We start from the raw sequence: 23,111 nt of genomic DNA, 5'->3' as shown, positions 1-23,111 counted from the left end.
CATGCACCTCAGTGGGGTGGAGTTAAAACCTGGACCGGGACCTCCTTCGCCTCCTATGTTGCCGTCTAGGAAGAATTACCTGCTGACCATGTTCCTGAATATGGAAAGGTTTTTCCGTTGTCCACTGACATCTGGAAGGGGATTCGCCCGGTCTCATATAGGAGCGGTGAGATGCAGTGAGCATGTCCGCTCTCGTCAGTGTATCCCGTGGTGAGAATTTCATCCTTAAACCTGTTTAATGAAAATCAAACTGTTCTTTGAGGGATATGCGTGTAGACTTTCTCTACCTAGAACAGAAGCAACTCAAGGGGAGGGGCTGGGGAGGGGGTTTGCACTTATGTGCATATCTTGTAAAACAGATATCCAAGTGCAAAATATAAAACAGGTGTTCAGAGTTAATTTTACAAGGAGATGCTGAGTCTCAGGTGGCAAGAGCCTGCGGAAATACTGGCCTTCTAATCATTTACAAATGTACATAATGACCTGTAGGGGATGGGACTTGATATACCACGTCTTCTGTTTAGTTACAAAGCAGTTTACATATTTTAGACAGGTCCTTATTTTGTACTTGGGGCATTGCAGTGTTCAGGGACTTGCCCAGAGTCACAAGGAGCTTCTGCAGTGGGATTCAAGCTCACAGCCTCAGGGTGCCGAGGCAACTCCTCCACTCCCAAGAAGCCTCAAGACGACGTATAAGCCAGAGATACAAGGAGGCAGCAACAGCATGAGAGAACGAGAAACTGGGAAAAAAGGGCAGGATGTGTGGATAGGGGCAAGATTCTAAATCTAATATGGTAAGCGAGGACAATCTACAAGATATTATGGCGCAGGACCTGCGTACATTGGAATGCTGGTCCTCAATCTGGCAGCTGGGCTTCAATGCTGGAAAGTGTAAGGTCATGCACCTGGGTAACAGAAACCCATGCAGAACTTATACCTTGAACGGGGAGACCTTGACCAGGACTTCAGCGGAACGAGATTTAGGAGTAATCATTAGTGCAGACATGAAATCTGCCAATCAGGTGGAGAAGGCTTCCTCAAGGGCAAGACAGATGCTGGGTTGCATCCGTAGAAGTTTCGTCAGCAGAAAGCCTGCTGTCATAATGCCATTGTACAGGGCCATGGTGAGACCTCATCTGGAATACTGCGTGCAATTCTGGAAGCCACATTACCGCAAAGACGTGCAGAGGGTCGAGTCGGTCCAAAGGATGGCCACCAGAATGGTCTCAGGGCTTAAAGGTCTCTCGTACGAAGCAAGACTAAACAATTTGCAGCTCTACACTCTTGAGGAACGCAGGGAGAGGGGAGACATGATTGAGACGTTTAAATACGTCACCGGACGTATAGAAGTGGAAGATAACATTTTCCTTCTCAGAGGCCCCTCAACCACAAGGGGGCACCCGCTCAAACTCAAGGGCGGAAAATTTCACGGCGACACCAGGAAGTATTTCTTCACGGAGCGAGTGATTGATCAATGGAACAAGCTTCCAGTACAGGTAATCGAGGCCAGCAGCGTGCCAGATTTTAAGAATAAATGGGACGCCCATGTGGGATCCCTACATGGGTCAGGGTAAAACATTGGCAAATCTTAAGGGGAGGGTCTATAGAGTGGGCAGACTTGATGGGCCTTGGCCCTTTTCTGCCGTCATCTTTCTATGTTTCTATGTTAGAAACAGTGGCCATGATGGCCATTTACAAACTGCTGAAACAAAAGGAAGAAACAGAGCTACCAGCAAGTACGAAAATGACTTGTGAAATAGGCAACATTTAAGAGAGAGTGGCATCGGATTCTACAGGCAGCAAAGTGGTGTGACAGAGTACGGAGAGCCTGGCATGTAAGGCAGAAGCATCACGGAGAGGAGTGTCTTAAGAGCTAGCAAAAGAATGTTATATTGAAGCCAGGGTGGAGCCAAAAGGACAGTGTGACGTGACCCTATTGACTCCATAAAACAATTTCACAGCTGTATTTTGCATTAGCTGAAGCCGCCAGACAACCAACGAGGAAGGCATGCAGTAGGGTCTCAATGTCTTTCAACCCAAAATGCCTTTATAGACCAAGATGCAATGGTGCAGACTTTGCAAACGGACGTTCTTGGGCAGACCGTGGACATCTCTGTGTGTTGCCAGCGTTGTATCCCAGCTCTAGGTGACCTATACTCTAGAGACCAGTGGACACCTACTGCATCTTTCTTTACAGAACAGACTTGAACTAAGCTCTCGCCTAGTGCCCATTCCTAAGTACCCCTTATAAAGTGGCCCTGTTTGTGCATGGCTCAGAGAAGGTGCAAATGTCGGGGAGAGTGTGGCTACAGCCTCAGCACCCTGAGATTGTGGGTTCAAACCCATGCTGCTCCATATGACCCTGGGCAAGTCACTTAATCCTCCCCCCCCCCCATTGCCCCAGGGGCACACCAGGACAGACAAGGAAAAATGCTTGAGTACCTGAATGAATTCATGTACTGTACTCCCCCAAAATTCCTGTCAATTTTGAAAAACCGCAAATGCAGTTTTTCGCCTGTCAAAAGGCAGGAGAGGGCAGCTGGAGCGCCGGCAGGTGAAGAAAATCACTCGCGGTCTGCTCCGACCGCCTCTTCCTGTAGTGAAGTCGGGCTACACCAATCAGGAGCTGCTTTGCCACGCAGCTCCTAATTGGAGTAGCCCGGCTTCACTACAGGAAGAGGCGGTCGGAGCAGACCGCGAGTGAGCGAGTCTGCAAACCGTGAATTCGCGGGGGAACACTGTAAACCATTCTGAGCTCCCTTGGGATAACGGTATAGAAAATTAACTCCTCAGGTAATTTTCAAACAGAAAGTATGCAAACATTTTCCCTTTTGACTGAAATCCTTTCTATTTAAAGACGACTTTGAAACTTTTCTCTATTCCAGACGGGATTCCCATTTAACCGTCTCACTCTTCTCCCTCTACCCTCTTGTTGGTTGTACGTCAGTCAGTCTCTCGTATGTCCTCTGTTTATAACTGTACATATAACCCCATTTTTATGAAGCCTGCACCACTTAGAATTATGAGAAGTGGTATAACGAATTTTTAAATAAACTCGGATTAAAACTGCTGAATGTCAAGAGCCTCTTAAAAGCTTTCCCAGTCACTGAGCACTTTGAGCCCTGCGTCTTCATTCTTATGAACAGCTGGAGGCTGCATTGCGGAACCGAAATGTGTGGGGTGACAGCGGGTCACCCATCTGCCCAATATTTAGTACTCTTTAGCCGGTCAGGAATGGATATGGCATCGTCATTTCATTTCTGGGTTTGTCGCTGATGGTCTGAAAATCGCTCCTGTTGCTGATGAAATGACAAGTTGAAAGTGAACTAGTAGGAGTTATTTTTACATACCACAAACTATCATGTGATGTCTTTGTTCTGCAATTAATTATTCCATATTTTCAATACATGGACTCAGCAAAGAAAGAAAATGCAAAAAGAACGTTTCGTTTTTATGTCACTTAAAATCACTTAAAACCTCTTCTTTTGAAATAAATATCTGACCACAGCGTGTAGAAAACTAAATCGGGGAAATGTTATAAGAAAACGAAGGACTAGCTTTTTTCCAAGTGAATTGTGATGTCACTCCTACAGTGATGTCATACAACCTCTCGTTTCCCACAGGGCTTTATGACATCATCACTCTGCTCCCAGCCGAAAGCCCACTCCGAGTCAACAGCTGACACTTGCTTGGGTAATTAGATGCCTTGAAGCGTATCGATGTGTGGACTTTTAATACATACCAACAACTCACACTGGCGCCAGAGTTAAATGTGACGTTAAGAATCCTAAAATCTTTGCCTCCCATCAGAGTCCCTGAGTGTGGTGAGATGCGCAGGCAGAAATTCCAGTAATCAACGCAGCATGTGCCCAGGTTCTCACAGGTCGCATGACAGGAGCAGCTGCTCAGCTTCCGTCCGCACTGACTGGCGCAGGACTCCGGGGCGCCTGTTGGAAGGAATTTCCTGTTATATGCGCAAACATATAACTTAGTTTGAGCCCATACCTCCCCCCCCCAACTCTGATGCATGAACAGAATAATTTGGGGTTATCGTCTACATCTCAGGCACTTTGTAGATCAAAGGCTTTCATCCCAGTCCTTGCAGAACACCCAGTCAGGATGTTCACGAGATCCCCAGTGAATTCAGTGCATTGGGGATGTCCTGAAAACCCTGACTGGCTGGGTATGCCCCGAGGACTGGGTTGAAACCCCCTGTTGTAGATGTTTACCAAGTTCTCCTAGGACAAGCAGGATGAGTCAGCCACATATGGGTGTTGTCCCAACAGCTCCCAATTTGCGGCTAAACTCTCCAATAGCTCAGAGAGATTTTTTTTTTTTTTTTCTCTGAGCACGTGCAGTGCCCGGGCCCCACTGGGCATGCCCGAGCCCTACCCATTTCCCCCTGCTTCCCCCTAATTCCCAGTCTTTAGTTTCCGCCCGTTCCCATCGGTCGGATTTTCTACAGCTCTCCATTACAACTTTTCTACTCATCACCTTGAAGATGCCTGAATCATCTAAAGAAACGACTGGGATGCAGGAGAAGGATGAATACACTGGATCCTCATAAATTGTGCACCCACTGATTGGATCCGGCGCTCGAGGTTTCCGTGTTGCTTGCATTGTGCGCACATGTCACCACGTGCACGCAAGCTAAGGAAGAGGGCACTGAGAGACTTCATGAAGAGAAGTGAGGCCCGAGAATCTTCCTCCAGCATCCATCCTTATCGGAATGCAGCAGCGGAGGATCCACAAGCTACAGCGGCAAGGAGCCTCCAGGATGCCCTGGCTCAGCTAATCCCCCTGCCTGCTCTCGGCCCGGCAGAGAAATCTCTCCCGGAGTCCCTGCATGCTGCCGCATACAGCCAGCCCCTGCAGGGCAACCGATAGGAGTCTCATCAGACCGAGAGATCTCTCCCGGAGTCACTGCATGCTGCCGCGTAAAGCCAGCCCCTGCAGTCAGCAGATCGGGGTTTTCGCCCTCCAGACTGAGAGATGAGTCCCTGCATGCTGCCGTGTACAGCCAGCCTCTGCAGGGAGCCAATCGGGGTTCCCCCTCCAGCCCCAAAGGTAAGTCCTATCTGCTTGTTTTTGGGAAAACCTCTGATAATCTTTTGCAGCCCTGTTGCTGAAATGGTTGTATTGAGTTGGAAGGTGAAGAAAATCCCAACAGTTATGAATGATAACTTATGGCCAATGGAGGCTGGTCACAACTGGACTGGAAATTCAAAGAGAAAGAGAAACTTGTCAGCCACAATCAGTAAGAAAAGGCATCACCTAACACGGGGTAGGCAATTCCAGTTCTCAAGAGCCACAGGCAGGTCAGGTTTTCAGGATATCCATAATGAATATGTATGAGATGGAGTTACATGCTCTGCCTCCTTGAGATGCAAATCTCTCTCATGCATATTTATTGTGGATATCTTGAAACCTGACTTGCCTGTGGATGACTGGAATTGCCTACCCCTGACCTAGCATATCTCACTGCACCTGATACATTTATGGCAGGATTAGTAACGGGTGGACATTGGAAAATCAGTCCTAAAAGCTTAAAGATATCCTGAAGATATCCTATAGTTTCTAAAAGTAAACCCTACCTAGTCAACATGGACCTCTTCGATGAAGCTCCAGTAATCATTGCATGCTTTTCGATTGTGCTAAAAGCAATATGTAGTAGCCTTCCCACTGCAATGAGCCTCAATGGTCCTTAGTGGCTCCATAGGGGCAGTCCTTAGGCCACTATGCTTCAGCTATATGCAGTGGTCTTACTGAGCCTTTGGTCTTTCTTAGTCATTGGTTACGTGTTTTGAGCCTTATTAGTTAGATATGTGACCAAATTTAGTAAAGAAAAGTAGAGTTAATGATGCCACCCAAGGGGCAGGAACATAGCCAGAGCGATTAATCAGTGCCCGTTTCCCACAGCAAACAAGGATATTTACGATGCCAAAACGGCTCTCCTCTTTCCAACAGTTCTGTAGTTTCTTCTCCTTGTCAGTAGGTTTTAAAATGGATCCTACAAGGGTTGTTTGCCTATCCCTTCCCCATCCTAAATGCAGGAATGCCCAAATGCAGGAATGCCCAATCCCGCTCTGCCTGAAAGCAGGAAGTAGCCACGTAAAGGGGAAATTTTTAGAAAGCCAAATTTACAAACTGATATTTACCCAGGTAAATAGTTTCAGAAAATTACTCTTCCCCTCAGAAACCTCTTGTGTAGACACAAGGGCTCCAGTACAGTCAATCACTACAGACACATCCCATGGGGTCCCAATCCCTCCATTTCTTGGAGAGACAAATGAAACGAGCATTAGGGCAATTTAGATGCAGTCTAAAAAGCATTTGTGCCCCTGGTATTAATATTAACATTGTAAGCGACCCCTAATCATGCACCCTAGCTCATTGAAATAGTTTCTAAATGTAGAGCATTCAGTCACAGCCCCAGGGTAAGAGATATTTCTGGTATGATATTTCTGGCTGAGTTTATGCTCTGTAGGTTCCTGATGGTCCCTCTATACTTGGTACCGAGGAAGGTGATGGGCTACAGATTTATGAACTAGCTTGCCGCATCTGCTAAAACAACGTTGCCCCAGCTTTAATCCTCTCACTTGAGGGCTGATAACTTCTGACCTGATGGCTGGAAGGGTATAGACCTGGATACAAGTTCCAGGGCTGTGTCTGAGGGTCGGGGTCCCTTCATCAACCCACCTCTTCCCTTCCTGTTCAGACGTAGAAAGAAGTGGAGGAGGTAGAATACATACCTAGCAGACATCTGGCAGTGGTCCCTGACCATTTGCCATCAGGATTGCAGGTTCTCATCGGAGAGCCAACCAGGATGTATTCCTTGTTGCAATGGAACCTGATGCTTGAATCCACGAGGTAGGTTGTCCCTTCCTTTGTCCCATTTGCAGGGGGACCGAGCCAGCCACATGATACCACTGTGGAAGAACAGAGCAACTTGAATGGAAGGTTGAGGGCAGAGTGTAATGTGTCCTAGAAGGGGCGGGGGTGGAGAACTGGCTTCTTTCACAACTGCAATCCAATATTTCTCTGGTAATCTTTGGAAAAGCACCAGGTCCCTAGAGGTGACTGCCTGTGCTGACAGCTTTTAAGAGGAGGGGATATTATGTGTCTGTCAGGTTAGACAAGAGGGAAACTGACTGCAGTAGGTAGCATAGAAGCATAGAGGGGCATAATAAAAAAATATGTCTAAGTCTGTTTTGGGCCTAAGTCACTAGTCGCCCAACGTCTGACATGTCAAAAGTCCATTCTCGAAAAATACATCCAAAATATTTCTTTTTTTGAGAGTCATCTACTTCTACGTCCAGCTGTTTGATCGTCCAGACCGCTAAGTCATCTATCTGTATACCCCATACTCATCCAAAAATGTGTCCAAATCAAAAAAGCCTAGAGCTGGGAGGGGTCAGCAAAGTGATGGACTGGACACCCAGACATGGCAGCAGAGTAGTGGGGCACTTTACAGGGAGGGCACTGCTGCAAACTTCACAAAAAGGGTGCCACATAAACATCTCACCTATAGGTCATGGTGAGCCCCCCAAAACCTACTAAACCCACCTGTCTACCACCCCAATAGCCCTTATGGCTGCAGATGCCACCTATATGACAGTACAATAGGGTTTTTTTTTGGTGGGTGCACATGTTTCACCATGAATGCAGTGGTTAGAGTGGCTTATGGGCCTGGGTCCTCCTCTCTATGGTTCACTAGTCCACCCCCACAAGTTATTTAAGCCACCTCTGTGCAGCTCTATTAGGCTTTCCTTTACCGGGTGCTGATGTTCTGGAGGTAGGTATGTATGTTTTTATTCTGATTTTTATGGCGGTGTGAGGGGGGTCACTGATCACTGTGAAAGTATGCAGGGGTCTGTACTTTGCCCCTGCAGTAGTTATCTGGTCATTTTGGATACCTTCTGGGCATTTAGACCTGTGTTTAGATCGCCTAAGCCACAAAGTATAAGTTCTGCCTAGGCAGACTCGTTAAACTTTTGGTTATACTTGCAGTACAACTAAGTCTAGGTCGGCCCACATCCCTCCTCCCACCCTAACCACTCCTTCAAAAACGCCCCTTTTCACTCTGGGCGTACAGCAGCACTGAAAAGGCCTAAGCTGTTTTTAGATACGTCTAAAACCCGTTCTGATTATTGGTACTTGGATGACCTGTCTTTTTGATTGTTCAAGTGCTGATTTAGGCGGGTTTTAGATGTATTTTCATTTTGATGATGAGCCCCATAAGGTCCCATACACAGCTGGTGGCAAGCAGCCCTTAGACTGCCTACCAACGATGTTCAACTGGATATTTGCAGGTTTTCAACACTGGTTAGCGCATTGCCAGTTAAATTGATATTCAGACATAACTGGCTATGATTTAGCAGACAAAGATAGGCCTTGTTCATCCAAGAAGCCTGGCTTACATGGTCATGTCCCAAGAACGCCCTACCATAGCCTTCATTGATAACTGGCCATTTTCAACAGTGATAACCAGTTAAATGCCACTGAAAATGACTGGTTAGCCATTGAGATATGAATTAATTGGCCGTTCGTAGCTGGTTAACTCGCACTGAATGTTGGTCTGCAAGCTCTTCTTACATTATGTCACTTGTTGCAATGGGTAAGTAAGTGTCAGCAGATAAAGGAGGCCTAGTAGGCCGATGGCACTGGAGCTTTTTCCCTGCCTATTCCTGGAGGCTGGCAGGAGGGATTGGGCAGAAAAGGAAGCCATTACGCATTGTGAGACTAAAGAACTGAGAAGATTTCTGGTTTGGCTCTACCAACGATGGCCATGAAGACTTGGGTTGTTTCCACACCAGGACTCAACTCCCTGGGTTGGGTTGAGTTGGGGGGGGGGGGGGATGCTGCACTGGCAGAGTCCTCTGGGAAGGAGGCCTGGTCCTCACATAGTGCCATCACCTAGTGGAGCAAATCAAGTTTTTGGCAAACCTAGGGCTCCTTTTACTAAGCTGCGATAGCGGTTTTAGCGCTTGCTTAGCATTGAGCTGGCATTAGTTCTAGCCACGTAGCGCGGGGTTAGCGCGTGCAATTCAGCGCACGCTAAAAACGCTATCGCAGCTTACTAAAAGCCTAGTCTGTGTCCCCAGAAACTACCAGGGAAGGGCTTGCAGGTCAGAGGATTTGCCCAGAGGTAAGAAGAACCCCAGCAGACAGGCCAGAGGCAGAGACTGAGCAGTGTGTAGCAGGAATGGACCTTGCAGAGGTCACGAGGTGAACATTCGCTTTGGTACTCCCTGGGAGACATAAGGAGGAGACTGGGAAACAGTAAAAAGGTGTGCATTCAATTGACAATTACAATACATTCAAACTGGTGGACTTATCCTCTCAGGGGTTTTAAGTTATTTGATGTTTTTTTGTGGAGAGTGTGAGGCAGAGGGAAAAGAGATGAACAAAGACAGTATTGGAGACACAGTGGAGAAGCAGAGGGCGTGAGGGGAAGTTCAAGTTCAATTTATTTAATATACTGCAAATATAAAATAAGCAGTTTACAATAAAAAATTAAAATTTTAAAGAAAACAAATTCAATAGGGTAAGAACAAAAGGAAGACAAAACGTATAGGAAAACAATTGAGAACATGGGAAAAGGGATGAACAATGTGGTACAGAAGAAAAGTAGCCATCAGGAGGAAGTACGTTGAGAGCTAAAGGCCAAAGAGAAGCCGCATGCCTTTAATTGCGCCTTGAAGGTTACAAATGATTTCTCTGAGCGAAGGTAAAAAGACAAAGAATTCCAGAGAGTAGGAGCCATAACACAAAATGAAAAATTCCTAGGGAAATCCCCCAAAAGTTGTCTAAATGAGGGAATAACTTATAACTGCTGTTGTGAGGAGCCTAAGGTTCTTTGGGGCGAATATGGGATAAGGGAAGACCACTCGAGAGAATCTGGTGGGAAAGGATATTATATTTAAAGGGGATGTGAAATGACACCGGAAGCATGTGTTCCCATCTTAGAAGCGCTGAGATGTGATCGGACTTAGAACAGTGATGGAATAATCTCACTGCAGGATTCTGGACTAATTGTAGACGACGTAATTGGTATTTTGGGAGTCCAAAGAGAACAGAATTGCAATAATCAAGTTTTCTCAAAACAAGAGAGTGTATTAGAATACGGAATGAACTTTGTTGAACGAATGGATCAAATTTGGCGGAGAGCAAAGAAAGATGAGGAAACCAACTTAGAAATGTGTGAGTGATAGCTTAGGGTATTATCTATTGTTACACCCAGAATTTTGTTTTTAAATGAGAATTTTAAGGGGACTCCTTTCACGGGGAAATTGAAAGGGGACAGGTTTAGAACGAACACTAGGAAGTACTTTTTCACCCAGAGGGTGGTGGATACATGGAATGTGCTTCCAGAGGCTGTGGTGGACAGGAGTACTGTACAGGGCTTCAAAGAAGGTTTGGATAGGTTCCTAGAGGAAAAAGGGATTGAGGGGTATAGATAGGTGTAGATATGGGTTGTAGGGATAGGAGTAGAGGTAAGTTACAGGAATAGGAGTAGAGATAGGTTATAGAGCTAGTCAGGGACCACTGCTCAGGCAGTGGGCCTGATGGGCCGCCGCGGGAGCGGACCGCTGGGCAAGATGGACCTCTGGTCTGCCTCAGCAGAGGCAACTTCTTATGTTCTTATGTTCTTAAGTATGGTAAATTCTTTGGTGAGAGAAGCAACCTTCTGTCTTTTGAGAGTTTATTTGCCGTTAGTCAGTCTGCAATAGTGTCCAACTTTGCAGAAATCAAGGAATAGGACTCATGAGAATATCTAAGGGCAAAAAAAGCTGAATGCCATCAGCATAAATGTAAAATATAAAGCCTAGAGACCGCAGAATGAGTGTAAGCAACAATGTTGGGCCTAAAATGGAACCCTGTGGTACTCCTGATTTCACTGGGTACGGAGGAGCACAGGTATTGGAATAGTTGACTGAGTAAGACACAGGAGAGGAAGGGGAGAGTGGGAGATCTGCAGGAGCTCAGAATAGAGAGAGTTCTCGCAGACTCCACAAGACTATCTCTTTAACCTTGTTTTCCAGATAACTGCCCTCCTCACCTGGCTTCAGACTGTCCACCATCCTCCGGTGACTCTCATGAGACATCTTTGTGGTGTTTCCTACTTGAAGGCTCTGGGTTGTCAAGACATCAAACCTGCAGAAAGGGTCAGATTGGCACAGTTCTTGCATTGCTTCCGTCAGCGGATCGCTGGGGTCCTCCTGGACACGAAACACTGGCACAAAGACAGGGTCGTGCTTCTGATGGTAGTTGGTCAGCAGCAAGTCCGAGTCATAGGTAAAGAGGGAAGTCTCATTTGTCACAGCCCCTGCAATAATGGAGAGATTCGTATTTAGAGGACTGTGACCTTCTCACCTAGAAGCTGAAACTGCTCATGTGCAAACACCAGGACCAGCCAGGACTAGGCATCTGCCTAGGGCGGCAGACTTTGCAGTGGCAGTGCAGCATCAGCAGAGACAGTAAAGATGGCAGCAGGAAACCCTTTCAAACACACTGTCATCATCGTTGCCAGAGGTTGTGGGAAGAGCGGGCAACGGAGCTGATTTTAAGAAGGGTTTGGACAAGTTCCTGGAGGAAAAGTCCATAGTCTGTTATCGAGAAAACATGGGGGAAGCCACTGTATGGAATGTTGCTACTCCTTGGGTTTTGGCCAGGTACTAGTGACCTGGATTGGCCACTGTGAGAATGGGCTAATGGGCTTGATGGACCATTGGAAGTCAGCCCCCTCCCGACAGGACATAGAAGGGAGTGAGAGCCAGTAGGTCCGATGCTGAAAGGCCACTGCTCACAGCAGCATTTAAAGGGTTTCCTTGCTGTGATCTTTGCAGGGTTTTGGGGTGCTGTGCTGTATTTTTTCTGGGCTTCCATGAAGGGCAGCAGTGGTGATGACAGAGAAAATGGAAGATTCTGGAAGCCTTAAGGGGGAGAAGGGAAGGAGAGCAATGAAAGGCACCTGGGGAGGGGAGATGCTCACTGCAAGGTGGGGGAGGGGGTGTAGGGAAGGGGAGGTGCTGGTCTATGGGGAGGGGGAGGGGTCCAGCTAGGATGCCCGATCCCCTTGGGCCAGTCCTTCCAAACACTAAGAAGAAGGCTGAGCTTATCAGAATTATTTCTACTCTTGTGAAGCAGGTCTCATGGGTACAGCATTAACGATATAGTTCTTTTGACGTTCATACAGTAGTTACAGGCTGCAGACAATGAAGACTCCAGCACAGAATGAAACTTATGGGTTTTATTTGAGTTTAATTGTCATTGAAACTTTCCTTCTCAGCTGGATGACAGTGTGTAATAAAGTTCACTCTCAGATGTATAGTAGATGACCTCACTTATCTCTAGGATGCCCAGACTCCTATATGAAAGGGCCAGAAGTAGAAGTCACCTTACTGCTTCATGGCAGGACTAACCATGTTAGAAGTCAAGAAAGTTCATGCCTGCCCAAAGTGCTTGAGCTGGCTTTCCTGTGATGTAGTTGATACTTTATGCCACTAGAGGGGGTGAATGTATTCTCATCTTCACCATGACTAAATATCTAAATCAGGGGTGTCAAAGTCCCTCCTCAAGGGCCACAATCCAGTCAGGTTTTAAGGATTTCACCAATGAATATGCAAGAGATCTGTTTGCATGCACTGCTTTCATTGTATGCTAATAGATCTCATGCATATTCATTGAGGAAATCCTGAAAACCCGACTGGATTGTGGCCCTCGAGGAGGGACTTTGACACCCCTGATCTAAATTAACCCTAAACAGAAAAAAAATTGAATGGATATTCACTATGAGTAGCTTGAAAAACAACCCCCCCCCCCAACAGACTTATTTCCAGCTGTCAGATCAGAACTGGACACCCCTGGACCAGCTGCTCCATCCTCCCTCCTGGAGGCATGCTTAGCCAATCAAGTTTTCAAAACACCACAATGAATATGCATGAAATAAATTAGCAAACTAGAGACGCAATAAATATACACGCCTCTTCATTGTGGTGACCCTGAAAACCCAACTGGTTACTCACCTCCAGCAGAAGAAACATAGAAACTGATGGCAAATAAAGACCTGCCCACCAGTAGCATCCACTATCTCCTCCTCTCCCTATTGGCTAAAGCTCTTAACATTTGCATCTCTTCTTCTATAGGCTAAGGCTCTTTCCACCTGCATTGTGATGTCATAGAGCTTTAAAAACATGACGGCAGATAAAGGCCAAATGGCCCATCCAGTCTGCCCATCCGCAGTCACCATTATCTCTTTCTCTCTCTAAGAGATCCCACCTGCCTGTCGAATGTTATCTTGAACTTAGACACAGTCTCTGTGTCCACCACCTCTTCTGGGAGACTGTTCCATGCATCTACCACCCTTTCTGCAAAAAAGTATTTCCTTAGATGACTCCGGAGCCTATCACCTCTTAACTTCATCCTATGCCCTCTCATTGCAGAGTTTCCTTTCAAATGATTGAGATATTCTGATTTAGAGAATGGAACACCAGGGTATCCAGCTCTGATCCGAGAGCCGTATTTAAGTAGGTGAAACTATTGGCTGTTGGTACTTTGTGTGTCTAAATGCTTTGAAAATGAGCCCCTTGACTCACTAATGAGATGAACAATCCCACCCAAATGACCCCCATCTCCAAACCATCTCTAGCCTCCTGTAATTTAGGCTGGGACGTACTTGCCTCACATACTTTAACCTGCTATTCAGCTAAAACCGAAAGGAGCAAAAGAAAAGCTCAGTTTAACACACCATAATAAAATGAGCTATATATAGTGTCCTATCGGAAAATCTGGACCCCTAGACCTGCCCCCAAGCCCAAGCGGTTCCACCCATCTCCGCCCTGCAACGTCCTAATCCTGCCCCCCACTGCCTGCTCTTGTCGGGCTGGGAGGGAGTCCGTGCATGCACAGATGCCACACGATGAAGTCACGTGTGCTTTGCATGACATCATCACATGGCATCCGTGGACTTCCTCCCTGGCCGACGCGATTTGAGGAGGCTTTTCAGAACCTGGAGAAAGTGCCGGGTTTTGAAAAGCCGTCCGGGGAAATCCCCACAATCTCTGCAGATCAGAAGGAGAACATTTCTCTTTGGAAGTCACCATAGAAAAGCCAAATCCTGATTCTCATGTTCTCTGAGCAACAGCAACACAGAACCTAAAAAACACCTGCAATTAATCGTTCCCAAAGCTACCAAATTTCAGTTAATACATTCCAAATAAAACACTTTCTTCTACCTTTCTTTTCTGGACGGTTTCACGTTCTATTAGGCTGCGCCCAGTGACTTGTCTGCTTTCCTCTTTCCAGTGGCTGTTGTCTCTTTTTCAATTCTCTTCTCTCCCTCAATATACTGTATCTGTCTCTGACATACTGTTTTTTTGCCCCTACTCCTTCTACTCACCTACCTATCAACTTTATCCCCTTCTCTCACCCCCTAGCTCTCCCATTTCCCATCTTGCCCCTTCCCCAGCCTCCTATGCCCATCTCTCTCCCCATCTTCCCCCTCCACCAAATCTCTCTCTCTCTCTCTCTCCACCATTTTCCCCTCCACTAAGTCCATCTCTTCCTTTCCCCCTTTCACACCCTCTACCATCTCCCCCTGTCCCCCCTTTACCCCATTTACCATCTTTCCCTTTCCTGTCCCCTCTGTTCTTCCCCAAGGCCATTTCTCCCTCTCCTACCCCCTCCGTCCTCCCCGAAGCCTGTCTCTCCCTATCCCCCAACTTCCATCTCTCCGCCCCCTCCTAGCCCCTCTATCGTCCCCATCCATCTCCCAAATATGACATCTCTCTCTCCCTGAATCTATCTTTCCTTCCTTTCCCTCCCATGAGTCCAATATCTATCTTTAGGTGGCACTGTTGAGGAAGTGACATCTTGCTGCCGGCCCTCTCTGTTGCTCCTCTTCCTGGCCTCTAAGGCTTTCACCCTTCTCTCCACAATCGGCATTTTTCCCATTCTACCCCTCCCCCCCTTACCGTATCTACCTTTAGTTTTCTGTAAAAGTTGCCAGGTACTGGTAGCGATTTCTTGCTGCTGGTCCTGGTGTCTTCTCTCCACTGTGGCCCGCCCTCTCTGACAACTTCCTGTTTCTGCTGGAATGTGAAAAATGCCGATTGTGGGGAGAAGGGTGAAAGCCTTAGAGCCCAAGAAGGGGAGCAGCAGAGAGGTAGGATGGAATCTTGCTACTCCTTGGGTGACCTGGATAGGCCACCTTGAGAACAGGCTACTGGGCTTGATGGACCATGGGTCTGACCCACCCTGTAGATGACACTCCTTCAAGAGTGTCGCCTGAGGCCACCACCTCAATTGGCCTCACTATAGGGGAGGGTCATTGGGGTGGGCAGACTAGATGGGCCGTGGCCCTAATCTGCCGTCTATTTCTATGTTTCTATGTTTCTAAGTTACCTCCTATAGGTGATGAAGAAGTGAGTGTCACAACCGTGAGTAGAGGGGATGGGACTTTTATCCTGCTTTTTCTGTGTGTGGTTACAACCAAAGCAGATTCTTCTTTTGTACCTGGGGCAGTGAAGTGTTAAGCGACTTGCCCAGAGCCACAAGTAACAGCCATGAGAATTGAACTCACAACCTCAGGGTGCGGAGGCAGATGCTCTGACTACTCGACCCCTCCTCCACTCCAGCACTTACAGTCGGCTCCCATCTGGAAGAGCTCCTTGGGGGTGGCATCAGCTGGCAGCACGGAGCCATTTGTGAAGCTGAAATCATCCTCCGGGTTGTTATTCATCGCCCCCATGAGCCCCCGTGTCCGATTCAGGAAGTCCTCGGGCAGCAGCATAGAAACACTCAGAATCCTATCCATTCGTCTCACTTCGACCCCAGCTCCTGATGGGAACATGACCGTCACGTTCTGGTCAATGGCAGAGTACACAAAGACCCCTGCAAGAGAAAGACCGAGAGAGGTAAGACCAGTGCTATAGTAAAAGGGTTGCGGGGGCACTGTCCGCCTCCTTGCCCGCCTCCCCACTGCCACGCGCAGGCACCGCTACCCTTCCCCGTACCTTTGTAATGTTCCTAGTGGTGAGCAGCAATCCCTAACCTGCATGGGCTCTTCTTCTGACATCACTTCCTGGACCTGCACCTAGGAAGTGACATCAGAAGGAGAGCCCACGTAGGCATGACAGCAGGATGGGGTTGATGCTCATGCCAGGAACGTTACAGAGGTACGTGGCGTGTGCCTGACAGTGGAGAGGGGGGGGGAAGGAGACTGTAGGGGGCAGGGAAGGGTGCCACTGGGTAAGACTGTGTGACACTGTACCAGAGAGAAAGAGACTGACTGTGAAACTTGGATGTCGGAGTTCAAATTAAAGTTGACTCAATTCTTTTTTGCCTCCCCTCAACAACTACCAATATCCAATCAAAATTCTGGATGTTACCCTCGATTACAATCTAACTATGAAACATCAAGTTGACACTGTGATTCGGAATTCCATGCTGTGGAAATTGCGTACACTGAGATGCTATTTTGAAGCCCCAAAATTCAGATCCCTGGTTCAGTCAACTCGATTACTGCAACATAACCAGGAAAAACATCCTAAGAATGTGACTTATTCAGAACACGGCAATTAAACGTATATATAATCAAAGGAGGTATGACCATGTTACTCCACTACATTGGCTTCTAGTGGAGGCGCGAATTCTATTATAAAGTCGCTACTGGTCAAGCTCCACAATATTTGACCGATTCATTTGTCTTTTCAACTCAAAAAATCCAAGAATTCAGTCAGTGGATGCAAGTAGAAAAAATTTCATGAGCGACAACTTTCTTTTCAAGTTGCATTGCATGATAGTGACTTTAAGAATCTGTTCCTAACATCTTACTCTTATCTTCAATTTAGAAAGCAGTTGAAAACTCATCTTTTCAAAAAATTCATAGGCAACTAATTCATAAGAACATAAGAATTGCCGCTGCTGGGTCAGACCACTGGTCCATCGTCCGCTCCTGTGGCAGCCTTACCTGTGTACGTTCTGGTTCAGCAGGAACCTGTCCAACTTTGTCTTGAATCTCTGGAGGGTGTTCTCCCCTATAACAGACTCTTTAACTATTTCATCCCGTACGTATTACTAATCTTTTGTAAACCGCATTGAACTACCTGGTTATGCGGTTTAGAAATGGGTTTATTGTATTGTATTGACATCTGCAACAGAGGGACCTGGGACCGATTATCAGCTCAGGTCTTCTGCTCTCAGGGCTGGCTTGTCGATTTCAAAGCAACTTCTGTCAGACCAGGTAATGGCCCAGGATTGCAGAGTTCTGGAAGGAATGCTGGTGCATAACCTGTAAGTTTAAAACTAGTTAAAAATAGGGAAAAGATCCCAGGGTAACTGTGAATGAAGCTCAGTGCTGTATCCCTGCTCTGCTCCAAGTTATGCTCATGGAAATGGGAAGTTTCTGGAATCCTGTGGATTACAGGACTGGAGGCAACATGGATTCACCAGCGGTAGGTCTTGTCAGACAATCTGATCAATTTCCTTGACTGGGTGACCAGAGAATTTTCTTTATTAATTCCTGTAAACCGTGTCAAACTCCACTTCTGTGGAGATGATGCGGTATATAAACTTAAGGTTTAGTTTAGTTTAGTTTAGAATTGGATAGAGGATGTGCGCTAGATGTGGTGTATTTAGATTTTAGCAAAGCCTTTGACAGTGTTCCACACAGACGTCTGATAAATAAACTTGGTGCCCTTGGGATGGGTCCCAAAATGACGGGCTGGGTCAAGAACTGGTTGAGTGGAAGGCGACAGAGGGTAGTGATCAGTGGAGATCGCTCTGAGGAAAGGGAGGTTACCAGTAGTATTGCTGAAGATTTGCCTCTTTGCAGACACTCCTGATGGTGTAAATAACATGAGGAAGGACTTAGCAAAGCTTAAAGAATGGTTTGAAATTCAGCAGCTAAGATTTAATGCTAAGAAATGCAAGGTCATGCATTTAGAATGCAAAAACCCAAAGAAATGGTACTGTTTAGGGGGTGAAGAACTTTTGTGCACGAAAAAGGAACGGGACTTGGGTGTGATTGTATGTGATGATCTTAAAGTGACCAAACAGGCTGAAGAGGCGATGATGAAAGCTAGCAGGATGCTAGGGTCCATAGGGAGAGGTATGGCCAGTAGGAAAAAGGAGGTATTGATGCCTCCGTACAAGACTCTGGTGAGACCTCATTTAGAATATTGTGTACAATTCTGGAGGCTAAAAAGGATGGAGTCGGTCCAGAGGAAGGCTAGTAAAATGGTGTGTGGGGACAGACTTAAAGATTTCAATCTGTAGACTTTGGAGGAAAGATGGGAGAGGGGAGATATGATAGAGACGTTTAAATACCTACGTGATTCAAAGGCAAATTAGATGCACATCTCCTTATGAGAGGCATAGAGGGATATGGGTGGTAAAACTACATCAGGTGTATACCTGACTGGGCCTCCGCGTGTGCGGATCGCCGGACTCGATGGACCATGGGTCTGATCCGGAGATGGCAGTTCTTATGTTCTTATGAAAGGAAACTCTGCAATGAGAGGGCATAGGATGACGTGAAGAGGTGATAGGCTCCGGAGTAATCTAAGGAAATATTCTTTTACAGAAAGGGTGGTAGATGCGTGGAACAGTCTCTCGGTGGAGACAAAATGCTGTTTGAATTGAAGAAAGTATGGGACAGGCATGTGAGATCTCTTAGAGAGAGGAGGAAATAGTGGATGCTGCGGATGGGCCATTTGGCCGTTATCTGCTGTTATGTTTCTATATTACATCAAGTGATGAATGACTGTAATTTTCAAGTTTTAAGTTTATTTAGTTTTGATATACCGCTTTAATGTACAAAAATTTAAAAAGTATTTTAAAATATAAGCAACAACGGGGTAAAAAGTTTCCTGATCGGCCTAATTTGAGCTAATTTCCATTGAATTGGCATGATGCCAGTGGAAAGGCTTTTTGCAATCATACTTTGAATGATGGGACCAAAGTTAAGAACATAAGATTTGTCACTGCTGGGTCAGACCAGTGGTCCATCGTGTCCAGCAGTCCGCTCACGTGGCGGCCCTTGAGTCAAAGACCTGTGCCCTATTTGAGTCTATCAGCCTTACCTGCGTATGTTCTGGTCCAGCAGGAACTTATCTAACCTTTTCTTGAATCCCTGGAGGGTGTTTTCCCCTATAACAGCCTCTGGAAGAGCGTTCCAGATTTCTACCACTCTCTGGGTGAAGAAGAACTTCCTTACATTGAATCCCTGGAGGGTGTTTCCCCCTATTTGAAATCCCTGGAGGGTGTTTTCCCCTATGACAGCCTCCGGAAGAGCGTTCCAGATTTCTACCACTCTCTGGGAGAAGAAGAACCTCCTTACGTTTGTACAGAGTCTATTCCCTTTTAACTTTCGATGGGGAAATATTTTTTGATTACCCTTGTCCAATTGACTTCTGACCTTTCCCCTCTGCAATCTGTGGAAAACTTTGCTGTACGACTCATCTTCCTCCAATCCCTTCACTGGATCCCTATCCGCCTTCGCCTACAGTCCAATCTCCTAGTACTAACCTACAAATGTGTTCATTCTGCAGCCCCTCAGCATCTCCATTCCCGAGATAAGTTTCTTTTATCTGAACCCTTCTCCTCCACTGCTAATTGCAGACTTTATTCCTTTCATCTTGCTGCCCTGTATGTCTGGAATAAACTACCTGAATTCCTCTGTCATGCCCCTTAACCCACCTTTTTGAGAGAGCCTTAAACTCATAACCTTCTCCCTCTGCTCACCACCCTAGCCAGACGTTTAACCATCCCTGCTAACTGTAACTGCTACCCTGGCATCCTGTTTGTCTGTCTTTATTGATTAGATCAGTGCCCCGAAGAGATTCCAGAATTTTACTTACTTTATTTTTTAAAAATCCCTACAGTAGAATAAATGACACGCTCATATGCCACATAGGCACGAGTCTGTCAATGTTGAGCGTCTGGGTGCGTAAGGATACAACCACTACTGCTACTGGTATTTATTATTTCTATAGCGCTGAAAAGGCGTACATAGCGCTGTACATATTAACAGTCCCTGCTCAGAAGAGCTAGACAGGACATTATGGTAGAGGAAATGAAACAGTGGGTCTAGGTATCTGACAGCAGTGAGGGGGAGTTAAGAGTTGAAAACACTTTAAAAAAAGTGGGCCTTTGGCTTGGATTTGGACACTGCCAGGGATGGAGTACAACGTATTGATTCAGGCAGCCTATTCCAGGCATACGGTGCTGCAAGAAAGAAGGGACGGAGTCTGGAGTTGGCAGTGGAGGAGAAGGGTACAGATAAGAGGAGCTTGCCCAGACAAGCATCAGTCTTCGACGTGATTGCTCCTTGAAACTAACGGCATTTTATTTTCCTAAAGCTGTGTTACCATTTGGATCTTCTTTTCTTTGCAAACTTGGATTTTCAGCTCTGACAGAAATTAAATTGAAAAAAAGAGAATGATTACAGATGGTGGATGATGAAATGCGTGTTTGCCGCATTTGAGTTCATTTGCACTCAAAAACAAGCCCATTCGATCTACTTTAGTTTCACCGTTGTTACAGTTACCCATACAAAGCTTAAAGAACTTTAAATAAATAACTCTCAAATTTTAATTTTTTGTTAGTTTTACAATCTTAGAATCTCAATTATAATGTGCTGTGAAAAACGTTTGCTCCGTTTAGTGTGCCAGAGCTAAAAAAAAGGTTGAGATCCACTGGATTAGATTGTGAGCTCATTTGATCAGGGACTTTGTCCTTTGTGACTATGTACAATAGACATGGAGGAAACTTCTCATGTTCTCGTTTCCTATCCTCCCCACACAACCTCTTCTGCAATCATAAATCTGGCAGGCTTTCAAAGTCCAATTTGCATGTCATCCATGTCGTGAAACTGCACCTTCCACAGCACCCGCCACGCTCTGCCCCCAAGAGAAACAGTCTCGTCAGCGGTTTCCTCTGTCCTGAGCAATCAAATCAACAATTACAGCAATGGGAACTGGCAGCCTCCACCCCCACGTTGCATCCATGCCTGCTTCTTCCCCGAGGCAGGGGAGTGTGTTCCCAGCTTCTGAAATCACTTCTGCCAGTTCTGCCATTGTGGATCTGTGTAAAATGTTGTTGCCGCTGTCCTGTTTGACATCAGAATTCCTCTGCTCACTACAGCTAGGATTTAGCCAAAGTAAGAACACCGTGTCAGCAGTAGAAGAGGGATCTCAGAAACAACCAGAGAACCAGAACCAGCAGCAGCCCAGTGATACTCGGGAGGGCAAACTCTGTTTTCCCATCACTCAACTAGTCTCAAACCCAGTTTAACCCCTTAAAACCCAGCCACATTCTGCTCACTTTGGTACTGAACCTCTAGTGTTGACACTGTGTTTGTTCTGCATGTATTAAGGCTCTTTAGAACAGTAGAATCGTACCGTCAGCATCCTCTCAATCAATTACCCCCTTCTACCCCATCATATTTTTTCACTCAGAGAACAGTTAAGCTCTGGAACACATTGCCAGAGGTTCTGGTAAGAGCAGATAGCGTAGCTGGTTTTAAGAAAGGTTTGGACAAGTTCCTGGAGCAAAAGTCCATAGTCTGTTATTGACAAAGACAAGGGGGAAGCCACTGCTTGCCCTGGATCGGTAGCATGGAATGTTGCTACTCCTGGATTGGCCACCGTGAGAACAGGCTACTGGGCTGGATGGACCTTTGGTCTGACCCAGTAAGGCAGTGTCTCGCAAACTTTCTGGCCAGTGGTACACTAAGCTCAGTGCCCTGGCCAGAAGGCACCCGGAAGTGTGCGGTCATCGACGCGATGATGTGTGCCAAAAACTCAGCGCCAACCGGTGAGTCTCACATCAATAGTGTGCAACCTCATGGAAACACTAATTAAAAGCAAATTGGACACGATCTTGAATGAAGGGAATCTTCGGGATCCCAGTCAGCATGGATTCACCAAGGGTAGGTCCTGCCAATCCAATCTCATCAGCTTCTTTGATTGGGTAACAAGAAAGTTGGACTTGGGAGAGTCTTTGGACGTCGTGTACCTGGACTTCAGTAAAGCTTTTGACAGTGTCCCACACCGCAGGCTGCTAAGCAAGATGGAATCGATGGGGTTAGGAGAGACACTAACTGCATGGGTCAATGATTGGCTGAGTGGCAGACTTCAGAGGGTGGTGGTTAATGGTACCCTCTCTAAAACATCAGAGGTGACCAGTTGAGTGCCGCAGGGCTCGGTCCTGGGTCCACTCCTTTTCAACATATTCATAGGGGATCTGACTCAAGGGCTTCAAGGTAAAATAACACTATTCGCCGATGACGCCAAACTATGTAATATAGTAAGTGAATGCAGTTTACAGAATTATATGGTGCAGGACCTGCTTACATTGGAAAGTTGGTCCTCAACCTGGCAGCTAGGCTTCAATGCTAAGAAATGTAAGGTCATGCACCTCGGAAGCGGAAATCCATGCAGGACGTATTTCTTGAACGGAGAAACTTTAACTAGGACTTCAGCAGAACGAGATTTAGGAGTAATCATCAGTGCAGACATGAAAACTGCCAATCAAGTGGAGAAGGCTTCATCTAAGGCAAGGCAGATATTGGGTTGTATCAATAGAAGTTTCGTCAGCCGAAAGCCTGAAGTCATAATGCCGTTGTACAGGGCCATGGTGAGACCTCATCTAGAGTACTGTGTGCAATTCTGGAGGCCACATTACAGTAAAGATGTGCGCAGAATTGAATCGGTTCAATGGACGGCCACCAGGATGATCTCGGGGCTCAAGGGTCTCTCGTACGAAGAGAGACTGAACAAATTGCAGCTCTACACTCTCGAGGAACGTAGGGAGAGGGGAGACATGATTGAAACATTTAAGTATCTCACGGGACGTGTCGAAGTGGAAGATGATATTTTCTTTCTCAAGGGACCCTCGGCCACAAGAGGGCACCCGCTCAAACTCAGGGGCGGAAAATTTCATGGCGACACCAGAAAGTATTTCTTCACAGAGAGAGTGGTTGATCATTGGAACAAGCTTCCAGTGCAGGTGATCGAGGCAGACAGCGTGCCAGACTTTAAGAATAAATGTGATACCCATGTGGGATCCCTACGAGGGTCAAGATAAGGAAATTGGGTCATTAGGGC

The 23,111-nt window shown here is 46.4% G+C and overlaps 1 protein-coding gene across 4 annotated transcripts in view; it reads right to left on the bottom strand.

Moving 5' to 3' along the window:
* SUSD2 (sushi domain containing 2) overlaps positions 1 to 23,111 on the bottom strand; it is a 200,134-nt gene that overhangs the window by 106,408 nt on the left and 70,615 nt on the right. For all 4 annotated transcript variants that reach the window (XM_033955316.1, XM_033955315.1, XM_033955318.1 and 1 more), the window contains 5 exons: positions 15,646 to 15,894; positions 11,063 to 11,329; positions 6,753 to 6,929; positions 3,743 to 3,947; positions 80 to 231 (listed from right to left, as the gene is read on the bottom strand). In XM_033955316.1, coding sequence (XP_033811207.1) covers positions 80 to 231; positions 3,743 to 3,947; positions 6,753 to 6,929; positions 11,063 to 11,329; positions 15,646 to 15,894 — 1,050 coding nt within the window. The remainder of the gene's footprint in view (positions 1 to 79; positions 232 to 3,742; positions 3,948 to 6,752; positions 6,930 to 11,062; positions 11,330 to 15,645; positions 15,895 to 23,111) is intronic.

Source organism: Geotrypetes seraphini, chromosome 8, assembly GCF_902459505.1.
Source record: "Geotrypetes seraphini chromosome 8, aGeoSer1.1, whole genome shotgun sequence".
In the NCBI taxonomy this organism is placed as follows: Eukaryota; Metazoa; Chordata; class Amphibia; order Gymnophiona; family Dermophiidae; genus Geotrypetes; species Geotrypetes seraphini.
The sequence above is the reverse complement of the archived record's forward strand: the minus strand, read 5'-3'. Positions and strand labels throughout refer to the sequence as shown.